The 24,114-nt window shown below is 38.1% G+C and overlaps 1 protein-coding gene and 1 long non-coding RNA gene across 5 annotated transcripts in view; one reads left to right on the top strand and one right to left on the bottom strand.

Annotated features, from left to right (window-relative positions):
* Positions 1-24,114, top strand: part of LOC119653790 (zinc finger protein 2 homolog) — an 82,708-nt gene that overhangs the window by 30,944 nt on the left and 27,650 nt on the right. For all 4 annotated transcript variants that reach the window (XM_038058797.1, XM_038058796.1, XM_038058795.1 and 1 more), the window contains exons 2-3: positions 22,852-23,253; positions 23,331-23,396. In XM_038058797.1, coding sequence (XP_037914725.1) covers positions 22,969-23,253; positions 23,331-23,396 — 351 coding nt within the window. In that variant the 5' untranslated portion in view covers positions 22,852-22,968. The remainder of the gene's footprint in view (positions 1-22,851; positions 23,254-23,330; positions 23,397-24,114) is intronic.
* LOC119653791 lies at positions 5,854-23,372 on the bottom strand. Its single transcript, XR_005249757.1, has 3 exons — positions 23,262-23,372; positions 5,999-6,107; positions 5,854-5,927 (listed from the first exon to the last, which is right to left on the bottom strand). It is a non-coding gene; the product is annotated as an uncharacterized LOC119653791 (long non-coding RNA).

Raw genomic sequence — 24,114 nt, 5'->3', positions numbered from 1 at the left:
AATCAGATAATTGCATTTATTATTGGCAACTCTGACTGGTTGATGCCTCTGGCAAATTGCCCACCTATCCACCTAACCCCATCCTGTGGTAGTCGCCCACTCCATTTCATCGTTTCGCAAACTGCTGTGTTAAGTTTCTTTAGCCTGGCTGGATTGTATGTGCTCCAACTTGCACAGGGCGGACGACCCTTTTTGGCCGACAATAAAATTTTCCTCCCCGTAGAGTTCATTTGGTTGGTTTCATAATCCAAGCGAAGAGAAGAACTTTCCACTGCACCCACCACCCACCGACGACCGCGTCCTTTCCTGTCTGCGCTCTGTATCTCGCTCGCTCTCTCGCCGCCGCTTCTAACGATGTGCTCTACTTTTACTATGGTTTATGGGTACGGCCCTGTGCAGTCGAGTCAGATCCTGTGTCCTGGCGACTGTGTATTGTACAGTAGTACAGATAGCAATTTCATTTGTGTATACAATAAAAAAAAAGAAAAAAAGTTTCTTTTTTAAAAACGGAAGATAAATACTCGCGCGCGTACAGACGTACAAACATACCTCCATTACATTCCTACGTACGAACATATCCTTTTTCGCTGGCTCGTCGTCGGTGCCGTCTCATTGCTATACATGCAAATCCATATCGCTACTCACGTGTACGCGTCGCCTTATCATTAGACGACTATCGGACGTTTTTTCCTATTTCACCCCACCCCTTCGCAACGATCCGGAAGCTAACGGGCGCGGGTGCGGTAAGGGAGTATTGCAGTTTCGAGTCCTTGTTGGGATAGTCTTCATACTTTGGCACGGAGAAAGTGGTATGTTTATTAGATACAACTTTTAGAGCTATACGTAGGTACAAATATACTTACAATAACGGTTAAAACATGTATATAAACACATATATCTGTAGATTGCAAAAAAGTCTATGAATCGAATCATAAAGGACGTTGCCTTGTATATTCTGAATATATATTAACATATAGAAAAAAGTTTCAAGTTCATGAGCTTTTTCCATTCAAACAAATAGTGCAGTGTCCTGATTTTCATGGGTCTCTGAATCGCGTTAGTGTGGCAGAAAATATATTCGTTTGTGATATCTGTACAATGTGCATTGGTGCTAGTATTTTTATGAACCATGTCAAATCAGATTTATTCAAGTGTTATGTCGGAAGCTGAATGGAATATGCGAAAAGATTCTTGGAATTTTACGAAATAGGTTTGTTGTTTGTGCATTTCAAGGGCAAAGAATATATCGTTTCAACTAATTATAAACCTGTGTTGAGTTAAGGTAAAAAAGAAAGCTAATGGTTCCAAATTCCAAGATCGATGGTTTTGGAGTTGAAATTTAATTGACCTTAATCCACTAGTAGTTTTAGCGTTTGGTGGTAATACACATATATGATTGGAAAACGGTAGCACTCGCGGAGCATTCGCTGGTCTAAATTTTGTACATTTCGCAGAGTAAAATTGTGATATTACCTTACCTTGCCTCAAGGCCAATATTGCGAAAATATTACGATATAAGAAATGCTTTTGCCCAAGTAGACCGTAAATATTTAGAATCGGTGATGATAATGGCTAATTTCTCCAACAGGAGGAAATCTTCCTCGACGTTTTTGGCCACTGGAAATTATTGAAAAGTTTTTTTTTTTTCCAAATTTGGAAGAGAAATTGCAACTGGCATTTTTATCCAGCAGCAGTTTTTCAGCTACCATCATCTCTCTGGCCTCTTGGAAAAGATGGTCCAAGGCATACTCTTTACACTACTTCGAATGTCTATTTTATTCACATTTATGTGAAATTACAACTGGCAGCCTAAAAACATACAGCTAACTTCAAAAACTCCAACTTTTCTTCATTCAAATTATCCGCTATTATTTTATCTATAGCCGAGAACAGTCTTCCTAATCTAATAATGCATAGTAGCAATTTGGGCAAGTATGGTTTTATCCCTATTCCCTTTTGAAATTCCTTTAAAACTTTTCTTTTAAATAATGGTATAAAAAAATGTTCCACTTAGAGCTCTTGAAATACGGATACTCTCCAGCTCAAATTTAATTTCTCTGGCTTTTAGCAAAAGCAATATTAACTAATACACATAGAGGTTCTTCTCTACGGATCGAGGGGGTCTTGCGCGCGCATTCACTTGATAACGCACAGAAGCAATCGGAAAGAACCTTTCTCCCATTTTTTCTAGTCCACGGACCCCAACTTTATCTAAAAATACAAAGGATGGCTGACGGTTTCGTCCTTGAAGGAGAATTTGCTTTGGCAAAGCTCACACGGAAAGAAGGCGGTTTTTGAGCTGAATAAAATTCTTATTCACGTCGTGTCCAGCCCCGTTCGGTCACGTTGCTCCGAGGGCGGAGGTCTGATGAATTGCCTCTACCCTGAACGAAACTGTCAGTCGCTCTTTTTCTTTTTAACGATAGAAGTTCTTAGAAAATAGTATTCTTATAGATTTTATTGAAGTAAGGGGCATAATTTCTCGTTGATTCTTAGGAAGAGACTGTAGTGTTTTTCTAATACAACCATATGTTTATCCATCCTTCTTTAATTTTAATATTCTTTCAAATGTGCGTGTCATACTCTATATAGCAGATTTAATGCATGGGGGAATAAAAACTCCTTGACAGATATTGCGGTATGTCAAGGCAGGAACGATGGAATTTTGCTCTTTTTCGTCGGAAACAAACTATTCTGTCAAAAAAACCCTATTTGGCGCTTTGAAAAAAATCCTTTTTTGTTGTATAATATTTTGTTAAGTGTAACTATCTGAGAATACGTCCTTAAAATTTCAAGTCGATCCGCATAAAATTAACTGAGAAGTTGAAATTTTAAACGCGTTTTCTACAAAACTATTGGAAAACCACTGAACGATCTTTTTGGAACCTATTATTATTATTATTATGGCTTACTCAATACATAAAGATGTAGTGGGGCCAATGTAGTAGCCCAAAAACCATCGTCTTTAGTGAATAATCAAACCATGAATTTTGACTATCCGCTGTGAAAAATCCATACTTTTTTAAATCCCTCGATCAAACACTAGTTTTTAGTTTTTGGATGGGAATTCCGTGCCGGTCTAGGAAGTCCTAAAAAATTTGGGGACATTTTTAAATACTCATAAAAACTTATTTGATCATAGCTCGGATGTAGAGGTTATCTTCCCACTGCAACTCTTAATGATTTTAGGACATGGCTTGCATTTGGCGCTTTTCTAACCAAATTCCATCCAAATATTTCGACTACGAATATCAATTATGCGAAACAGATTTCTAAGATAGTTATCAGCACCAGCAGACAGCTTGATGTCTAAATGCATTATGTGCGTCAGTTTCTGTTAAACACGTATATTTACTTGCGAAGCCATGACCTCCACCATCATTCAGTATCCATGAAAGTAGTTCCGCTCCATTCATGGTGAGGATTCATTAAAACTTGAAAAATGCTTCTATCGGATAAGCTCTAAGGTGCTGTTTCCCCCAGACCATCGACTAACAGGGAAGTATAGCAACTTAATAAATATTTTTGGCTTATAATTCACTGAGTGTGATCGACAGACCACCAAAAAAAATCTTGTATTTCTACATAGTTCCTTATCCTAAACCTATCGACCATAATACCGATAATGAATTGTTTTTTGCAATCCCTCGATCCAAGTCCACCCTTTTGCTGCTCAGTCAAAATTTTATCTCGAGGTGTGCGTGTAGAGGATTGGGAAAGAAATTATCGGGCCTGTGTCCGCGGGGCTTTGTATCTAGTCCCATTTCGAAGGAAGGGGAGTAATCCCGGAGCGAGAAAAGAGAAATTAGTTCGCTCGATCTACTTCTTCTTTGGCCTTTATCCAGCTAGTCTAGCGTATGGAGCTATCGTTGTTTCGGTCAGTCTTTTGGTCGTTTCCAACAAGTATGGCGAAGGTAGTTCGTTGATTAACAGCAGTACAGGAATTTAATCCATCGCACGAGTTTCAGGGGCGCAAGTATTATTGCAGTGCATACCTATCGAATTTATGTGACACACGATCACACGCCTTCTCTTGTTCCAAGAATATAATGTAGAGAAGGCGCTACTTTCTCCTTGAGTAATCGCGCAGTGTGTATTGCGTCAATAGTTCCGCAATTCTTGACAATCCTCTAAATGTCGGCAGTGGTTGTGGAAATGGTGGATGAGCAGATTCTCGAACTCAACATCGCCCGCCGTCAATAACGATTAAGTTTGCAAGTCGATTTGCCTCTAAGACTAGAAACAAGAATATTTTATATTAACGTCCTAGTTATTCATAAGCTGAAAGCTACCATTCGTTACAATTTTAAATGAAAAAATACATCGTCAAGCTGGTCAAATACCGTAGGAACTAATTACAAGAGGAAAGTAGCAGTAGATAGGTCACAAACATAGCGATGTTTGTCTTCCCGGCTTTTCTTATTCATTATAACTCAATTCTCTTTCAAGGCCATTCCCTCGGTTGTCTTAGGTACATGTTTGGACCCCAGATCATTCAATTATGATCTATATTACGCTGTTCTGTATTACAAGAATCATATACCCATCCAAATTTGGTGAAATAATTCTGACATTTTAAGCACGTCTTTCATTAGGTGTAGTTGAAAACAAAAGCACCAGCTATTCTCCCTGGCCCGTTTCGTGTGATATCCCTGTGAAATTTATATAGGAAAAATGCATCATATTTCATAACATATGATAAATCTTAGAACTGAAACTTCCAACTCTAATTTCCTTTCTTACCAAAAAGATGATAATAGAGAACGTGAATGCTCTGAAAATTAAAGTATATGCCTATACAATATTCATATACCCATCACCTGTCGTTTATAAATTTATCCAATGCAGCAATATTGTTATAAAAAATAATTAGCTATTGCAAAATCATTTAGACTAACTATCGTAAAAATCTGATTGCCACTCTCCTTTCTTCACAAGCATTTTAAAGAAGTGACAAAGAAATCGATTTCAACCCTCGCCGACCAATTAACGTCGCATCTAGAGAGCGCCCCGCAAATCAAATTTCGCAAATAAAAGGGACACGAAGACGAGGACAACGAAGACGCCAAGGAAGAAGAATCGTAGCGTAATTTCAGTATGTCCGGGCGACTGTGGGGTTTCGGGGAAATCGGAAACCCGTGAATTGACGAAGTGAGAGAAGAAGAATGGAACAATTTGTGCTTGTGTTGTTCTGCCACCTGCCACAGGATTTCTACGCTCTCTCGTTCTGGAATCGACTCTATAAATCATTCCCTTCCAATCTAAAACGACGTGGCTGCAAGGAAAAGTAGCTGGGGGGAAGGGTAATTTCGTCGTCATCGATGTGCTTCTTCTACCCTTTTGTGCCTCGGAGGTGTTGGCACGGTCAGGAAATGGATTGTAGGTGAGGGGGGTTTTGCACATGGGTACAGAATGGGTTGAGATGTTCAGTGTTGTCGATAATCCAAGAAAATATTTCGAATTTGATAGAATATCTGGGCGATAGTTTTAACGCAATTTTTACATTTATTTAATTCTCTGGGAAATAGGCTAGAATTTAACAAAAGTTTGATCCTTGTCAGCAACAAAAAGTTGACTCTGAACTTTACGTTGCTCTCTGTCGGGAGAGATATTCAGCAACAATTGGATAAGCTCGTGTAGTACCCAAACTACAAGAAAGTCAATCAAGGGAAAATATGTTAATCAGATCAATGATGTTAAAAAAAACGATCTAAATAAATCGTGAATTCTCAAAATAAGCCAAGACCAACGAGGTCTTCCCGAAAATTTTAGTAAAATTTGAGAATTATATGGTGGAAAAATTTTTTTTTTTATTTTATTTTTTTATTATTTATATACAAGATGTTCCACATTCTTAAACCAAAGCAAATTCGGATGTTTCTGAATCGGTTACAGGTACGTCTCTCCTCAAGGGGTTATATAAAGTTCTGATGGCCGAGAAAATTCAAAATTTTATATTGGAGATTTTTCAAGTACATCATCTCAAGAATATTCTCACCAAATTTCATTACGATCGGAGCATTAGATCCGAAGTTATAGCTGTTTATAACGCATTACTCCATCCTAGTTGCGCAAACACTTTTCAACCTTCGCCGCCGTATACACTGCTATAATGGGTTGTAGACAGCACCAAATCGATGATTGATGAGTTAATGGTTGAATAAGTTAATTTTTAAAATGAAAAACAGAAAGTTGAAACTTTAAACGCGAATATATCAGCATCGTGTTTTTGCAAAAGTGACCATGATTACTAAAAGACTACTAGCTCACACAACGTCAATTTTTTACCACTTATTTACCATGTTAATAGCTAGTTGCTGAAAAAAAAGAAAAGCTAGTTTTTCTAAAAACATTGAACATTGAAAATTTAATACTTCGGAAAAGTGAAAATTTTGTTAAAACCGCCGTCACTCTTTTAAAAGTTCGCTTTTTGTCAAATCCTTCGTTTAGCGACCAAGTAATACGACGAATTAACGAATTTTTTTTAAATTCTGATTTCGGATGAATCGTTATGAAGTTATTGTGCCCACCGCAAAAAAAATCCCCCAAAAAGCACTTTTGGAGAAAAGCGCTATTTTTAAATCTTTTTTTCTTAAAAACACTTTTACAAGTACCCCACAATATCTATTAATCGACGCTGCTTACAATTTTTTAATAATCATTTACTAAGCTGTAGTCGCGTTTTCTGCTCTTCGCAGTTTCGCATTTTTCGGTTGAGTAGGTTCTGAGAATGGCCACCTTCCAGCCACGCCCTCCCCTTATGCATTAAATGTAAGAACGGCATTGAAAATTACTAATCGAGACCTTTCGGTTGATACCCCACATGGCTATATTTGAAGGAAAAAAATTCACCCCCCTTTTACATATATGGGGACCCCCTACCTCTTAAGTTCTACATAGAACGATGTAACTTATTGCGTGCACGGGCGTTCACAGTTCCCACCTTCCCACCATTATGTCATTTGGTACAACCGTTTCTGAGAAAAGTGCGTCTCACAGAGAGACAATAAACCGACTTTAATGAGGTTTTATTTTAGACAAGTTCAAGTCCTGTGTCTCAGTCCTTAGTATTACTCAGTTGAGTTCTTTGTAGAGCGCAAACGTTGATGAAATTGTACTGAAGTTCAAACGCCATCCGGTGTTGAATATACAGATAGAGATTTATGTCACTCATGGTGTCGACTAATTTACTTATGTAGGGCGAGTCCCTGTCAACGCTGTTACTACTGCTGCAAGGAGACCAGTGTTTTTATTGTTCTCGATATTTGATACAAAATAATAAAACATCTCCAGTACTCTTATCATGGAAAAGGTGGGTAAATTATACAAGCAGTAAATCATCTAGTGTTTCGGAATGCGGCCGGGTGTCATAAACGCATTTTGCAAAACAAACAAAATATTTATACGTGCGTGCCAGATGTTGAGTTAAATCGAAATCCAAGAGAATAATAGTCGCTTATCTTCTCATGCAAAGAAGTTCCATTTTATATAAGACGGATAGTAAAGAATCTGTATTTAAATAAATAAAAAATACTATGTATACGAAACAAATCATGCACAGTGCACATCCGAATATGTAATGTGAATGCCAATAATTTCCTATGAGAGGAAATTATACAATAGTTGTTTTCTTTCAACACCCTTAAATGCACTTCTGCTTTATTCTTGTGACAGTAATTGGAACTCCTTTTCGAAGTTTTGTGTGCACTTGTTTTATTATCTGCCTGTCTGTCATTTGATAAAAAAAATTGGAGAAAATCTTGGAACTGTGGACCCTCATGCACGCAGTGAGACGTTATTCTGCTTTGAGCATATGAAGGACTCTCCACATTTGCCAAATGGCACATGGTTTCTGACACTAATTTCTACTTTATCTACCGTAAATGGTAAATAAGTAAATAAAGGTAAATGTACCCATTAAACCTCCCCATTCCATCTATTGTTAGTCCTAGCTTGCAACTTATAACTTTCTTAATATTCCCGTATTAATTTTGAATGTATTATACCTTCAAAATAAATTCCTTCCTTCTTCCTAGACCCCGATTCTGGTTGAATGTATCTGATGTGTGAAAGCTCCCTGAAAGCAAAATAAACGAAGTATGTACGCTTTTCGAAAGAAAGTTACTTCACATAAGACTCGAATTCAATTCAACGTTTTATTCAAGGATCATTTCTGGTTCTGATCGAACAAGCTAATTTTGGTGCGATATTACGGGTCAATTGTTTTTCAATGCCTCCTTACATCTATCAACTCACTTGTTGGAATAAGGTCTCTTCCTCCATTTCAATTCTCGAATATTTTTTCCTGACTGTGTTCCTTACTAAAACAATGTACAAGTATAGAATAATTGTGAATTAACTTTTGGATTTGAATAAATTAAGCCACAAATGGGCTAAGATGGAAATTCCTATTCTTAATTTTAAAACGGAGCCACTTGAGATGAAATCAAGATCTACCTTTTTCCCACGTAAACGACTTTATCTGAATCTCTACCTTTACAAAGGAGTTATCTGCAATAACTGGCAATTAAGGCGATAACCGTTAGCAATGTTATCAACTTTTTGGTTGCATGCGATCAGCTGCATGGTGACGGTTTAACGAAAAGTGGCATCTCAGTCACAATTACTGTGGGGATTAAGGGTGTGCCTCATCTCTCTTCATGACTTCCTGGGTCTATTTTTTATTAAGGTGTTGTATATTGAAATACTTTTATTGTCTGCCTGTCTGCCACCCGCATTTTTCAGGAAAATTCAAACGAAATTTAGTGTACAAACTACGAAGTCACACGCATAGAGGAAGTGGTATGGGTTTATGTAGACATAAAAGGGAGGCTCCCCCCATATATCCAAAAGGATGGGTACATTGTTCTCCATAATGAATGAATGAAAGCTAAATACTTTAAAAGATCTTAATTTCGACATCGGTCATGAATAGGGGAGTAAGGTACAAACCTAAAGTGAAACAGGACTCATTTTCTGAAATTACCCAACCAACAAATCTGAAACTATTAATGATGATATGCTTATATGAAATCTAGACCTCGAAATAACTCTCACTCCGATATCGACTTATATAAACTTAATAATAGTGGATTATCAGACCGCGAAATCCCTTGAGCCCGTAGGATCTTGCAGTGGAAGAAGAATCCGATCATTAGTAATAAAGTTACAGTAACTCAAACTTATGTGAATTCATAATAATCGGAAATAATTGGTATATAGTACTAAAGATCGACATATAAAATAACTACTTTCATCCATTCCTTTTTATATCTGTTTTAAGTGAACTTTTTCATATTAACTAAATAAACCTCAGCTCTCACTGTGAAGCCAGATACTAAAGAAGGTAATTCATATCGATATAGTATTCTCCAGAATGAATTAGTCTTGTAAAATGACTTCGAAAAATAGTGTACAATTGAATTTTTTAACTATGCATTCCTTGCATTCAAGTTTCCTCACAAGACTTTTGATACCTAATTCTTTCAGCGTCCAGCTTCTTGACTTGTTTTAGTTTTTACTTTAATTACAACAGAAAGGAACAAATTCAATGTGAAACAGGATTTCTTTTTAGAAATTATCCACTTGATAAATTATATCAAGATTGCAAAGAACTTAAGACGGGTGGTCGTTTTTGGATGACATCCATTTTCTACTTCCATATCGCAACATTAAGTGCTACTTTCACTTTCAAAATTTCGTGAGAAACCGTTCGAATTTAATGTTACAATTGTGATAATTGCCCTCTTAAAGTATATTTGCATTTCAGATGTCGATATAACATTGTTGATAAACTCTCTCTATCGATTACATCTGATTGCTCTCTCACTGGGTCATGGACCTTGGCCAAATGGCTCTGGATTTGGAAAGAAAGGCAAGTAGAGGTGGACTGAAGATAAATACCAAGAAAACCAAGGTTCTCAGTGTGACGGGCCATCGCACTCTCTCACTCTGGACTAATGGGTAGAGCATCGAAAGAGCCGAACTAGATGCTCTACGATGCGTTAACAGCGCTAAATCCACTTTTACTGCCCTGTCTAAAATCCTCAAATCTTAACACTAAGACAAGTTGAGGCTGTTCTGTGCTGGTGTTTTTTCTGTGTTGTGATATGGGAGTAGCACATGCAAAGTGACCCCCAGTATCACTCGAAGGCTCCAAGCATACGTCAAAACATGTTTGTGTCGTATCATTGGAATACACTGGCCTGATACTATCATAAACGTATAACTTGGTCAGTGCACACGCCGGTCGATAGGTCAACCATTAAGAAGGGACGACAATTGCCATCGAATCCACTCTCCCGAGATGGCCGACACATATAATAGAATTATTTGTAAATTTATCTGCGGTTTGTTCTTATAACTCGAAGTGCTTCTAATCGCTTTTCAAACTACATCAACCTTAAGGGCGGACATCAGACTCTTTTACACCCAGCCATAAATTCCAGAAATGGGGGTGCCAATCCTTGGCTGGTAATTGCCTTGACTTTAGAACCGACGGAACTGCCGTGGTTTCATCTGTGTCAATGGTCCTAGCTAAATATTCTCCCATCATCCTCGCGTATTGCCAATATTTTGAATTTCGATTCAAGTAACTTATCATTTTTGAAATGCAGTATCGGGTATTTTGTTATATAGTGATTTTACAAGATCTCAAAATTTTCCATAGCACTCTTAACAAACTCTATATCAAGCTTATAAGTATGTCTAATTTATCTGGTATTATCTTTACAGCTGCGAAGTATATGCATATCAAAAGTTAATCTCTCCTTTCGTCCCAAATGACTTACTATTGATGAACTAGCACTTAACGGTGAAGCAACTTTTTTAAAAGCGCACACACTAATGTATCACTTCTATAGACGCATCGGACACATCCGTGGGGAACAGCCAAAAGGCGATTACATTATAATATTTTCGTATTGGATCTCCTTTAAAAGGAACGAACGTTGTAGGCAAAAATTATCCATACCTTGCATATAACCATCTATTAGCCGCGTTTAATTGAACCCACTTGTTTCGTTTTCTGGGTTCCTTCTCAATCCTTCTTTTATCCAATCTTTGCTTTGTATTAAGACAGCAAACATCTTTCCGCTTCAGAAGATTTATTAGTAACTAGCAACCACCAGAGTACAATCATTATTAAAATTAATTAATATGGTAATTTTTACTATGCTCAGGAATAATATATATATTTTTTGTATATTCCAAGTTTAAGTTAATATTCTTGTGCATTTATTTATATACTAATGAGGTCCAAGAATATGAAAGGATGTTAAGGTTGTCAAATTTGTTTAATTGTGGCTAACTAAAGTTTATAATTTATGAAAAACAATCTGAATAATTTTGAAAGGATTTCTACTACCTCAAAGATTCTAATCCGTGATTCACATGCAAGAAAATGCAAAGTATGTTTGAATTTAAAAGGGACGCATTTCTTTTTTTTCGAATTTGCTCCGAAGGAAAAGTCTTTGCAATTGCGAGTGAGGCAATGGACCAATGGCAGAATAATGGAATATGAAATGGTTTCTATATCCACTCTCTAATTTCTATTCAATTCATGGGTGCTCACCTAAGCCTAATACTTTTGTTTGAAACAAAAGTTCCATTTACACATTAGAGAATCCTCAGCTAACTTTAAACTTCATCTAAGGGATAAATTAGGCTTAAACCAACTCAACAGTTTAAATAGTCTATCAGGACCGAAAAGAAAGTAAAACTTCATCCGTTCATCGATTCCGCAAGTACATGACCCAACTCAAGAATACTGAGCTTGCCCTTGCCTTTCTATCATCATTGAAGTTTAGTTCAGTCCCACCACATTTCTTTTTATACACATTTCATCTATACATGCTGCAAATGGTTTTTCATGCGAAACATAAACACAAAACACCAGCATTTTGCTTCATTCAATGCCAGTCCCGTCAATAAAAGCACTTTTGGGGTAGAGACAGCATTATATTATGAGGCATGCTATACCACCTTGTAGTTAGCTAAGCTATTCAACCATGTGTATATACGTAGATTTCCGCTATTCCGTTTTGTGAACGATACATGAAGCCTTTCGTAGCTACGCGTAAGTGTAGCTTGCTATCGAACGTAGCTAACCCATATCATAACACCGGCAAACCTCCATTTCGTATTATATCCATCCTATATACAAAACTAATATACTCAACGGCAAGGATGCAGTGTCTCGTCGTGGGTAATGTAAACATAAAATACTTTCACTTCAAATTATGTAGATATATATAGGTCTGTATTCGGACTATACAAAAGTAAACATCAAAAGTTATATGACTGATTCCAAGTTCAGCTTTAGGACTTGCAGGATGAAATAAAGTGTACGAGTGAAAACACGAACGCGAACGAAACACACCCCTGAATATCAATCTATAGATAGGAAATGAATTTCTAGATTTGATCAAAGTATAAAATCTATTGGGTATGGATTCGATAGGTGGAGGACAGTGCTGCAGAACCTTCTAAAATACAAATATTTTTATTTTAGTTCTGGCTTGTGGATTAGAACCATTCCAATTGCACAACTTCAAATTTAACTACATAGAATATTGATTCACCATCAGATAGTAGGGATAGGGATAGTAGGCTATGAAGTGCTAATGATATTATTATACTACCTGGTGATAGAAAGTGGAATGCGTCAATCATAATATGAAATTGGAAGCTGAATGCTTCACACACTGCCATTTCCATGATGCAACTTTGAGACACTTTTACTCCATTAATAATTGTTATAGTACATAAACACAGGCAAAACGTGAATCAGTTTTAACAAGGCTTTAGGATCTTAGGTCTCACTATTATATCAGTTGTTTACACGATTTATTTGTTAAGAAAGAAAGGAAAGGTAAACCGCAACAGGTGCCATGGAGGAGAAGGGTTTAAAGCAGGCAATGAGAGTAGCGAGCGTATAGTCGATTTAGCGGGCACACACGAAATACATAGTTTATTTTGAAAATATATACTTTTTCTACATTTTATACTAGGTATAGTAAAACCCAAATTAACTATATCCTTATAAGATGCAGGCATTTCATCACCGTCGCAGACTACAAACCCGTTCCCTATGAGACAATCGTACCTCAACATCGACCGTTGATTACTGTTTTGCGAATCAAGTCGCCGATAAAAGAGCGAGAGGAATGCATTGGTCGCCGCACATTGAATAGTGGCGACCATGATTAAAAACACGATTCATAAAGCGGTTTATGCATTCTTCAGGGTCATCAAGTGTGATAAGATACGTGGCTTTTGAATGGCAATGTCCAAATGAAGATCCGTGAGAAGAAACGCCTCTACCATTAGTACCTCCACGATAAAACGCTGACCAATAGACTCCTCACATTAGAAAATAGCTACTTATGTGTTTTTTTACGCCGAAATAGTAGTAATTAGGTTGCCCAATTACATATCCGTTGAAAAAAACAGTTCGGAACGCTCATATACTAATTATAATGGTTGAAAAATTGAATTCTCACAAGGCGGAAAAGAAAACGCGGTGATTAGCTCCCACTTCATGTGACGTCATGGAGCGAGAAATTTGAATCTTATCTTCGTGAAAGCATTCGGTTTAGTGTTTGTCCCTTGTTACTTTTGAAATAATTAATCAGTTCTTAACAGAAAAGTGAGAAGTTGTCAAGTGAAAGGACAATCCTTCAATTTACCTTACGTTTCGGCAGTAATGGTAACAGGCTGTCTAGCAAGTTCTGGCAAGTACAACGTCCCCGAAAAGAAAGGTGTTAAACGGAAAGTTCAATATATTCAAGGTTTACCCGGCTTTGGTGAAAATAATGCCCGAACACACGTGCACAAAAAGTTCATTCGCATCCTTACGTGAGCGGCGATAAAACATACTTTTCTGGGAGATTTACAGGCCGCAAAAAATGGATTTGCACTGAGCAGGATGAGAATCTTGGGCCAAATGAATATTCTGCGGAATCTCTTGCATATACGTCTTAAGATTTTCCTTCAACTGAAGCATGAAAACGCATACTCATATTGCAATCCTCACTTGACTCCAAAGAAACTGAATTTAGTCGGGTGATGGCGGTCTACATGTTAAGAATATTTCCTTTCGAGACAACAAAAAAGCTTTCAGCGGGGTTTTTACGGAAAAGCGATCGCTGTTACCTGAGCGGTCCATTAAAAGATATTTTACGATAAACTGGACACTCGGGACGGCGAGGGAGGTCTATATTGACGAGGGAGGGGAGGGAGGTATATATTGACTTATCAAGAGACGACACTAATGCACACAGAATATCGAAGATAAACTACTCATGTACATCATGCTTATCAACCGACGAACAGACTTCAACGAAAGAAATTGCTAATTCTCTACTTTCAGAAGGGCTGCCGACTCTTTGAAGTTTTCCACTTATCAGCGTTACAAAAGCTGTAGAGGCAAACACTGTCCCTAAATAAGTTCTTTGATCGGGTTACTGAGGAATGAAGAATACCATCTGACTGACAGGAAAGTACCACAAGTTTAATATGGAAAATGAAAGAAATCCACGCAGTATTCAAATTATCGTCCCATCCGGTTGTTGTCTCACATTTCCAACCACATGACCCGACGAATGCTACCCTTATATACTCGGAAGGCGTGGTGAAAGAGACCAAACACATTTTTTTATGTCGCCAGATTAAGCGGGTACACCAACCAGACCACCGACAATTTGATCAACAAAGACAATAGAACTCTTCGACGGCAAGTGCTTACTCAAGATCAACAGCCCTAAAGGATAATATAAAATTCCAATCAAATGTTCTTCTTTTTCTTTAACCTTTCTCCCGTTCACAAGCAGGGTCGGCTCGTCGTGATCGGTTGCGCCATTTTATTTAATCGAAAGCCTGATCCGGATGTAGTCGTTCAAACCACCGTCCAGCGTGTCAAGCCACCGTTGTTTCGGTCGGCATTTTGATCGCTTACCACCGACTTCGATATTCAGACCAACCTTGGCCAGTGAATTCTCATTAACGCAAATTACGTGACCATGCCATGAGGCAGGGAGCTGCCTAAAACGAAGAAAGATTGATATAGACGGTACCCCGAATTATTGATACCAAGGGATAACAAGACAACGAAGTTTCACTTCGGTAAGAAACACGTTGGAGTAACGGGTCAAACTAGGAGAACGTGGGTGTGACATACAGCTTAAACAAGCAAGCACATTAGGAACAGCCAATTAATTTCTGCCTAGCAGCCAAGTGGCGGTCAAGACACTTAGGTCCAACCAGGTGAATTATAAGTTGGCATGGGGATGCTTTGAGAGACTGGATACGCTCGGCTCGCACAATAAGGTTTGGATACTATGGGTTCTTGGCCAAGTTCGGTTGGAATGCAATAAGGCAACGGACGAAGTGGCAAAGAAGGGAGCAAGGACGTCTCTGCACAGGCCAAAATCCTTCTGTGGAATGGGTACCAAGTTCATGGCTATGATATTAAAAAAAGAAGAGGAACGGTTGAGGGATATACTGGGTAGCCCAGGGTGCTTAATGGGGGATACGAACCCAAGCGCACAGAGGACTTTTTACAACTCACTAAAAAGAACCTCCTCTATTTTGCTATGCCGGATATCCCCATACGCTCAGAACATCATTGGCCCATTCTCAAGAGGCTCGCGAAACGCGATCTTATGTATGGTATATAGTATAAATAAGCAAATGACTATCAAAAGCAACAACTAATCATCAAATCCGGCGTATTCGAAAAGTTCTAGCTAAAACAATTTTACTTATAGATATTTTTTTCTGTATAAAGACACCTTTTGCATGCCATAATATAGTTGTTCTATAATTAGCATAATTAAAACAAGGAATGGGAACAGATGTTTATCAAATATCCATCGAAAAACATTAAATTGTTGCCTGTTGCTACCTTTAAACTCTTCTCAGAATATCGCCATTCATGGCTGTTACACTATACACTAAACATCGCTATATTTATCATCGGTGTCCATCAGCAGAAATTATCCTAGAAATTATAATATTTATAATGGCTACGAGTATAATTCTTTTATCTGCATAAATATATCTATGTGCAATTCCCTCAGCTCCTCGTACATTTCAAATTCGCCATATCACTGATGTGTTTCTGCTATAACACGTGAAGAATATAGTCATACATCGTTCGCATATCAACATGCGAATATACTCATATGCAATACAAAGTGGTAGCATTCCAGACGACCTTGACAATATAATACAATATAGAGAAATTCCGTTAGATATTCATCTCAGAATCAGGCTATAGTTCCACATGTTCTCATCATCACAAACAGTCCCTCGCCTATTGATATTGAGCCACATTGGAATTTTGCAGCATCGATGCTGAGGCGTGTGCACGTGAAAGTAGAGTACTACCTTTTCGCTCAATCATACTATGTACGTCCACGATTTACTACATGGTGCCTCTATAATCTACTAAGCGAGTACACTTTGCCGGGTAATGCATTGCTATTGAAGTGTAGACAAATTGTGACTAGTAGACTGTGCGACGCTATATTTGTGTAATGTAGAATGTCGATGTTATGCAACGATTACCACTTTCTCGAATAATAGAAGATTTATATTATGGATATATGTATGTAATGTATGGAAATATATCATCTAAAATTTGATGTAAAAGATTTGACATTATATTTAAAGGCAATAGCCAGAGCAAAGTTAGAAAGTATAGCATGTTCATTCAAGACCAACAGCTCAGGATGTAGTATAAAGTAATAATGAATCTGTGGAATCAAAGCTGACTTCATTTAAATTTGCGCAGTATAGCATTGCAGTTACAACTATGAAAGAACTAATAATCAAATATCTGTGACGCTTTAAGACGCTGTCCACACGAAATCGTAACTGATTTAATCATTCCCTCATTCCCAACCTGGTTATAATTTTTGTAAAACCATTGACTGCTGTCTAATACACGTGGAATATGTTTCAATGTTAAGGGAATTATTTCTTCAACTACTTGTAAGCGTATTGCATTTGACTATACATATTTATAGAATGACTCACAAGCACGATCGAATGTCTTCAATTTTGAAGTATGTAAATGAGAAATTCTTAGATAGCTTGACTCAATTTTTTTTATATTTAAAAGTTAAATACATTAGAAAATATACAAACTTTTGTTTGTATATACAGTTCAGTTTCATCTAAAGTTTTTAACAAAAATGAAAGAAAGCAATATCTAAAAAATGGCATTCCATCAGTTATGTGATTACCTTAAATTTAGGCCACACTGCATTAATATAACATTTTGTATGTCTGACTTTTGGTTTTAAAATTGCTTCAATTCGGTGTGCATGCTAAACTCCTACAAACATCTGAATCAATTTTAATCCACTCTGGAACAGAATGAGCATAAATTTTATCTAAATTCCTTTGGGGATCAGAATAGAGCGCTATTTTGCATTTCAGCTGTTGCCAAAGGTGCTCGATTGGATTTAAATCTGGCCATTGTAGTGGCCGTTCGGATAATTCAAAGGACTGACTTGTAGCAATGTTTTCGTTATCCTAGCAAAGTGCTTCGGATCATTATCGTGCTGGAATATAATGTCTCAGATTCCCTTTCTAACTATTATTTAAAATAGTAATATAGTCACAGTCATCTTTCTCCACATCCTCCCTTTCATGCCGACATTCCTGACGTCATGCAGCCCCACATCACATTATACCCACCGAACTTAAGCGTTTCTGTAATCATATGTGGTCTCAAATTTTTCCCCAGCACCAGGCCATGTCCGATCTCAATCTATTCATTTATTTTTTTTTTTCGGCTGAAAACACAAATTTCTATATAGTAAAGTGTGTTTTTCGCAAAGCTATGCCTTAGATAGATCATGGAGATGAAGCATCAACAAATGATCTTCACAATCACCTGCAGAACGTTATCATAAATACGGCCACAAACTTACTTGGCCCCAGCCGCAAAAAGAGTCGGAACGGCTGGTTTGACGATGAATGTAAGCTAGCAACGGAACGGAAGAATGCTGCATACCGAGTAATCCTGCATTCTTAATGGACGCGGGCACGCGCGCAGGCTTATCACAAACTCCGTCGAACGGAGAAGCGACTTCACAGACGAAAAAAGGAAGCCTGGGAGAACCAACAGGTCTGTTAACTCGAAAAGTACAGGGAGCAACCGCACAGGCGCGCAAGTTTTACCAACAAGTCAGTAGTATGAAACCGTACACACCTCGATGGTCATCCTGCCGAGACAAAGAGGGAAATCTGATTTCCGACAGAATGGCATATCGGAACGATGGGTTGAGTACTTTGATGAACTACTGAACAAGCAGAACATCGGCGAGTTCCCGCCAACTGAAGACGACGGACAATTACTGCCACCACCAAGTATAGAAGAAGCAGTCCGTGCAGTACGCGCCAGGAGCCGATGGAATTACAGCCGAATTGATTAAATATGGAGGTGACCAATTACACCAAGTGGTTCATCAACTTGTGCTCAAGGTGTTGGACAGCGAATCATTGCCTGACGACTTGTAAAGAGGCATTATCTGTCTCATACATAAAAAGGGAGATATCACACAGTGCAACAACTATAGAGGTATCACGTTGCTGAGTACCATCTATAAGATATTCTCCGCTATCTTGCTAGACCGGATAGCCCCATACACCCAGAACGTCATTGGCCAGCCAATTATAAAAAAATATAGTAATATACTATTATTATAATAACTTTATTTGAAATTATGGAAGGTATTTCGGAGCCTAGGCACCATATAGCGGCGGCGTTCTGATTTTTTTCAGATTTTTCGGTTTGGTAGTTTCTGAGAATAGCCCCCTTAAAAAAATGATCACTTTCAACCCCCCGCACTCCACACTTTTGCATGTATGGGGACCCCCACTTAAATTCAACGTAAAAGGATGTAACTCACTGTATGTGTGAGCGTTCATAGTTCCCACCTTTTTACCAAATTTGGTGTCAATCGCAATAACCGTCTCCGAGAAAAATGCGTGTGAGGGATAGACAGACAGACAGTAAACCGATTTTAATAAGGTTTTGTGTTTACATAAAATCTTAAAAAGAAGACGAGACAGACCCTGCCTGAGATGGAGCGATGGCGTAGGTCAGGACGCCAGATAGCTTTTAGGGATATCGAATTGGTGGACCTCGGCACAAAACCGAGATGGCTGGAGTTCCTTATTAGGGCAGGTCTAGACCGGATACCGGTTGTTGTGCCGTTGATGATGATGCCCTAGCTTATTGGGTTTCTAATCTTTGCACGGCCCCGCAAACCATTTTTCTTTAAAACTCTACGCACTGTTTCTACATTAATATTAATATAATCGGTCTGTTATAGGGTCTGGTGCATTGCAACGGCATTTTTTTCTTGTCCAATCCTAATCGCTCGCTTAATTTTGCGCGGTTTAACGTCAGATAATTTGGATCGCGACCCATTTGATGCTTACGGTATTGCATCCAAGTCTTCTTTTGCTACGGCTGCCCGATATTTACTGACCTACTAATTAATATACTTAACTGCACAGAAATTTGACAGTGAGAATGTGCGTCCTTCAATTTTTTCTTAATTTTCGCGATCAAATTGCAATTTAGCGGTTTTATCGTAAATGAGAATGTAGAAACCACAACAAACTTTTGTTGAGTCAAAAATGCTTCAGAAATATCCAAAAAAAAGTTTTGAGTTAAAAATGTAAGGAAGCTTTGCAAAATATGTATATATAAATTAATATTACATATTTGAAACTCACATAACTGATCGAATATATTGCTTTTATCTTGACAAGAATTTTTCACTATTTTTGCAAATGCGATATATTCTCAATTCTACCACGCAGATGATAACAGCCTAAACTAAAGACGAGATTGACGGTATTCTGTTTGGCAGTTCCAATAAAGAAAAAAACTGAAACATGTACGAAAAGCGATTATTGGATCGAACTTGTGAGTCATTGTATATATTGTTAACTAGAGAGTAGTCTCCAATGGAATACTGTTCTTGACTCCCACAGAATTCCATTAACATCTTCAAACGAGAAATTCAATATCTCAGTATTCTATTATTCTATATTTCATGAGCGTACGAGCGAGCGCAATGGTGAACACATTGCCTCCTATAGTGTACCGTTACGATCTTGAATGAAGTGCTGTAACACACACGTCAAGGAGCAAATTCAATTGAATTGCCGCACCAACGATTATTATTATATACAATATTTCATGAACAGAGACTACAAGAATATCAAAGAAATGATTTGATCTCATCTCTTCATCAACGCTATATCTTATTCGATAGTTTATTAATTTCAATTAGATTTGCAAACTTCCAAACCACTACTGCTACTGAATTTTAGCTAGACAAGGACTAGATACAGCCAGTTTCATTATCATTATACTTAACGCTGTATGAATTTAAACACCAACACAAATATCCGCGTACGGGATTCAAATTCGTGGTAACGAGATTGACAGATTTTCGTGCAAACAACGCGACAACGCCACATTGCCGAAATGAATAACTACAAAAAATGATCGGTTTGCTGGATTTCATCATCAACACCAGCGCAAAAATTGGTGTTTGGTGTTGGTCTGCCTAGGCGAGAGACCCCAGACATCCCAGACATTGCAACGAGGCCCACCAATTCAATATTCCTAGCCAGATGGCTGTATGTGATCCAGGGTCTACCACGGCTTCCTTTTCTACCATAGATATTGTCCTTATCGACTTTTCACGCTGGATGATTTTTACCAATACGTATTAGGTAATCTATCCATCGCGGTCTACTAATCCGGCTTTTACTCATGGACAGATGGTCATAGTATCCCTCATCAATTTCGTCGTTATATAGGCAATATCGTCTTTATAGGTGGCAAAAATTCTTTGGAGGATTCTTCTCTCGAACGCAACTTTCTTGTTGTCTCATTGTCTTGTACAGGAACCGTGATCCTGTGTGAGACGGTAAGAGGTTTGAGCGGAATCGTTTTTGTAAGTTTAAATAATCTCTGTTGGCTGCCAACTGCGTTTTTTGTCGTCATATCTGTTATCGGTTTTATTAGGGGTACCCATAAGTAATCCATTATTTTTAAGTAAGATATTAAAAATTTATTAAAACTTTAATATTTTTATTTCTTAATCAATTATATAATCTCCATCATTATCAATAACAGTTCGCCATCTGCTGCGCAAATTTTCAATTCCATTCCTGTAGAAATCTGCCGGCCGTGAAGCAAAATATGACTGAAGGTGCCTTTCGACGTCGGTGACAGAGTTGAAAGTTTTATTTCGTAAGGAATGAAACAAATGATAATCCGATGGGGCAATATCTGGTGAATAAGGTGGATGAAGTAGAACTTCCCATCCTAACTCCTTTATTTTTTCTTGCGTGATTCTTGCTGTGTGAGGCCGGGCATTGTCATGTTGCAAAATGACTCCTCTTCTATTGATTAGAGCTGGCCGTTTTTCAATTAGCTTTGATTGAAGTCGTTCCAATTGTGAACAATATGAGTCTGCTGTTATCGTTTCGCCTGGTCTCAATTGCTCGAAGTGTATGATTCCACTGCAATCCCACCAAATTGAGAGTAAAACCTTCCTCATTGTCAATGTTGGTCTTGATGTCGGTCTTGGCTTATCGCTTGCCGCCATATTTAACCAGTTCATCTGTAATTTCATCGACCCTTGGCCACTTATGTTTCTTATGCAGATAAGTTGCATGGACCGTTTTCTCCATGTTTGGTGACGGCGGCATTTGTCCGCCATTTTCAATAGGCGGGACTTCCAATTCCCCGATATTCTGATTGTTAAACAGTACATTGAAACACTCAATCCATCTTTCCGATAGACGCGATGAAATTCCTTATTTTTATCTGTCGAGTCGTTTCGACGGAGTTTTTAGTCAGTCACCGCATGTATACAGCAATCTTCCGTTCCGTTGCTAGTTCCATGGAACCAGTCGATCTGGGGTTGACGACTGGAGATTTTTCGTCGATGCTTGATCTTCAGGACATCTGAACGCTGGACTTATTGCGATATCCATTTTCCCTTTATAAGTTTCACGAAGAACTTTGTTATGGATTGCTTCAGTGTTTACTCTCATCTGATTGTCAGAGGGGATCCGAGATGGTGTTATTATTCGCAATCGGAGCACCATGCCAAAGAGATAGCGACCCGAGTCTACATTGGCCCACCCATATGTTCTGATCTTCATCAATGCTGAGGGGTAACGTTTGATTAACACGTGAACAATTTGGTTGAAAGTTGCCTCGTATGTGGACCTCTTTGCGCCTAAGCGGACTTTTGTTTTCGAAACCGGAAAGAGCAGGTTTCATTTTTTGGATGACTAGGAAACCTTCTCCGAGTAGCTGGTTTACCATCGTGTCTACAATCCAAAATGTCTTAGAAGCATAATATTTACTCAATACTTTATATGTATTGAAAGTCAATTTCTTAACGATAAAATAGCATCTAGCATAAAACTCGTCTGTCCGGATAGCTGAGTAGTTAGAGCGCAAGGCTGTCGTACGGAAGGTCGCGGTTCAAATCTCGCTGGTGGCAGTGGGATTTGTATCGTGATTTGACGTCGGACACCAGTCGACTCAGCTGTGAATGAGTACCTGAGTCAAATCAGGGTAATAATCTCGGGCGAGCGCAATGCTGACCACATTGCGTCCTATAGGGTACTGTCATTCTGTAGTGTACCGTTACGATCTGGAATCTGAGTCTAACACACTTTAAGGCCAATTGGATTGTTGCGCCAACGATTATTTTAATTATTTAATTTTAGGAACCCTAAATGCTAATTGAAATCATAACCAGTATTGACTTCGAATATTTTTCTATATTTCAGATAAGATAGCACCGTTGAGTATGTATCAAACTTACAAAACGGAACAAAATTTCGAATGGCGACAGGAAGAAAACCGGCATCAACATTAGTTTTCCAGCACATTGGGGGGTCGGGCGTATGCCCGTACCCCCGACAAGTGATCTGCTTGCTACGATCAGCATGTTCGAGCAGCAAATCAAATCCGAGCCGATGTCCTTTTATTCGGCATGTCCACCACCACCACAAATGGCCCAACAAATGCAAGCACGGGCGGATAATACTACACAACAGCCTCAACCCCAACAACACTCACAACATCAACAACAACCGCAACAGCAACAACAACAACCACAACACCAACAGCAATCGGTTATTGCTATGATCGACAATAAAAGTAATGTGATACATCCACAAATATTAATCGTACGTACCATAGAAATTGTTTTCCGTAAAAAGGGAGTGAATTCGAATTTCAATTTTTGTTTCCATCCTATTTCAAGAATAATTCAACTGGCATGCAAGATTGGCGGACAAGGCTTCCAGAGAATGACCAAACAAGCGATGAGGTAATTTTCAATGCAATTGTGAAGATGCTATATGCATGTATAGCTACTAAATCAATGATAGGTGGAAAATGAAGCGTATAGATGAAAACGGCAGAATATTCTTAGTTATTAGCCTTCCCTGCAACTAGTTTCCATCTTAGAGTCTAGTCGTTACTGTGTATGAATACTTACACTATAACGCAAACAAACCCCTGAAATTTAGATTCTGCGCCATACTTCTTTTAAAATATTCGTCGTTGATAATATGAAGTACATTATGTTTACGTATTGCTTTAATTAATAGGAATTTTCTTCTTTGAAATATACAAAGGCGTAAAGCTTAACCATAACACGCCTGTATGGATGAGCTGCTTTCTGCTGTCAACTTTCACTAACAATTTATGCGCTTGCCTTTCTTCCCCACAGGGACGTTACTCCCTTGAAATGTTTCTATGTGTTTATAAGAAGAAATGTCAAAGCCGGGGTATTGCCTTCATGCAAAAATTGCATGAACATTAGCTTGTAACAATTTTAATTTTTAGTGGATGATAAGTTTTCTGAAGCAACTGTTTACAGCGCTTTCAATAAGGACAGCAAAAAATAAAGTTTCGAGTAGTCACAATAGTGAGTTATTAATAGTACGGATAAGTGTTTTGAACAATCAAGATTGCATATATAAATAATTCACCTCGTTATAATCAATATCAAAGTTAACCTTTGTTTAGTGTTACGAAAAATA

Source organism: Hermetia illucens, chromosome 4, assembly GCF_905115235.1.
Source record: "Hermetia illucens chromosome 4, iHerIll2.2.curated.20191125, whole genome shotgun sequence".
NCBI classification, from domain to species: Eukaryota; Metazoa; Arthropoda; class Insecta; order Diptera; family Stratiomyidae; genus Hermetia; species Hermetia illucens.
This window is presented reverse-complemented; position numbering and strand designations above follow the sequence as displayed.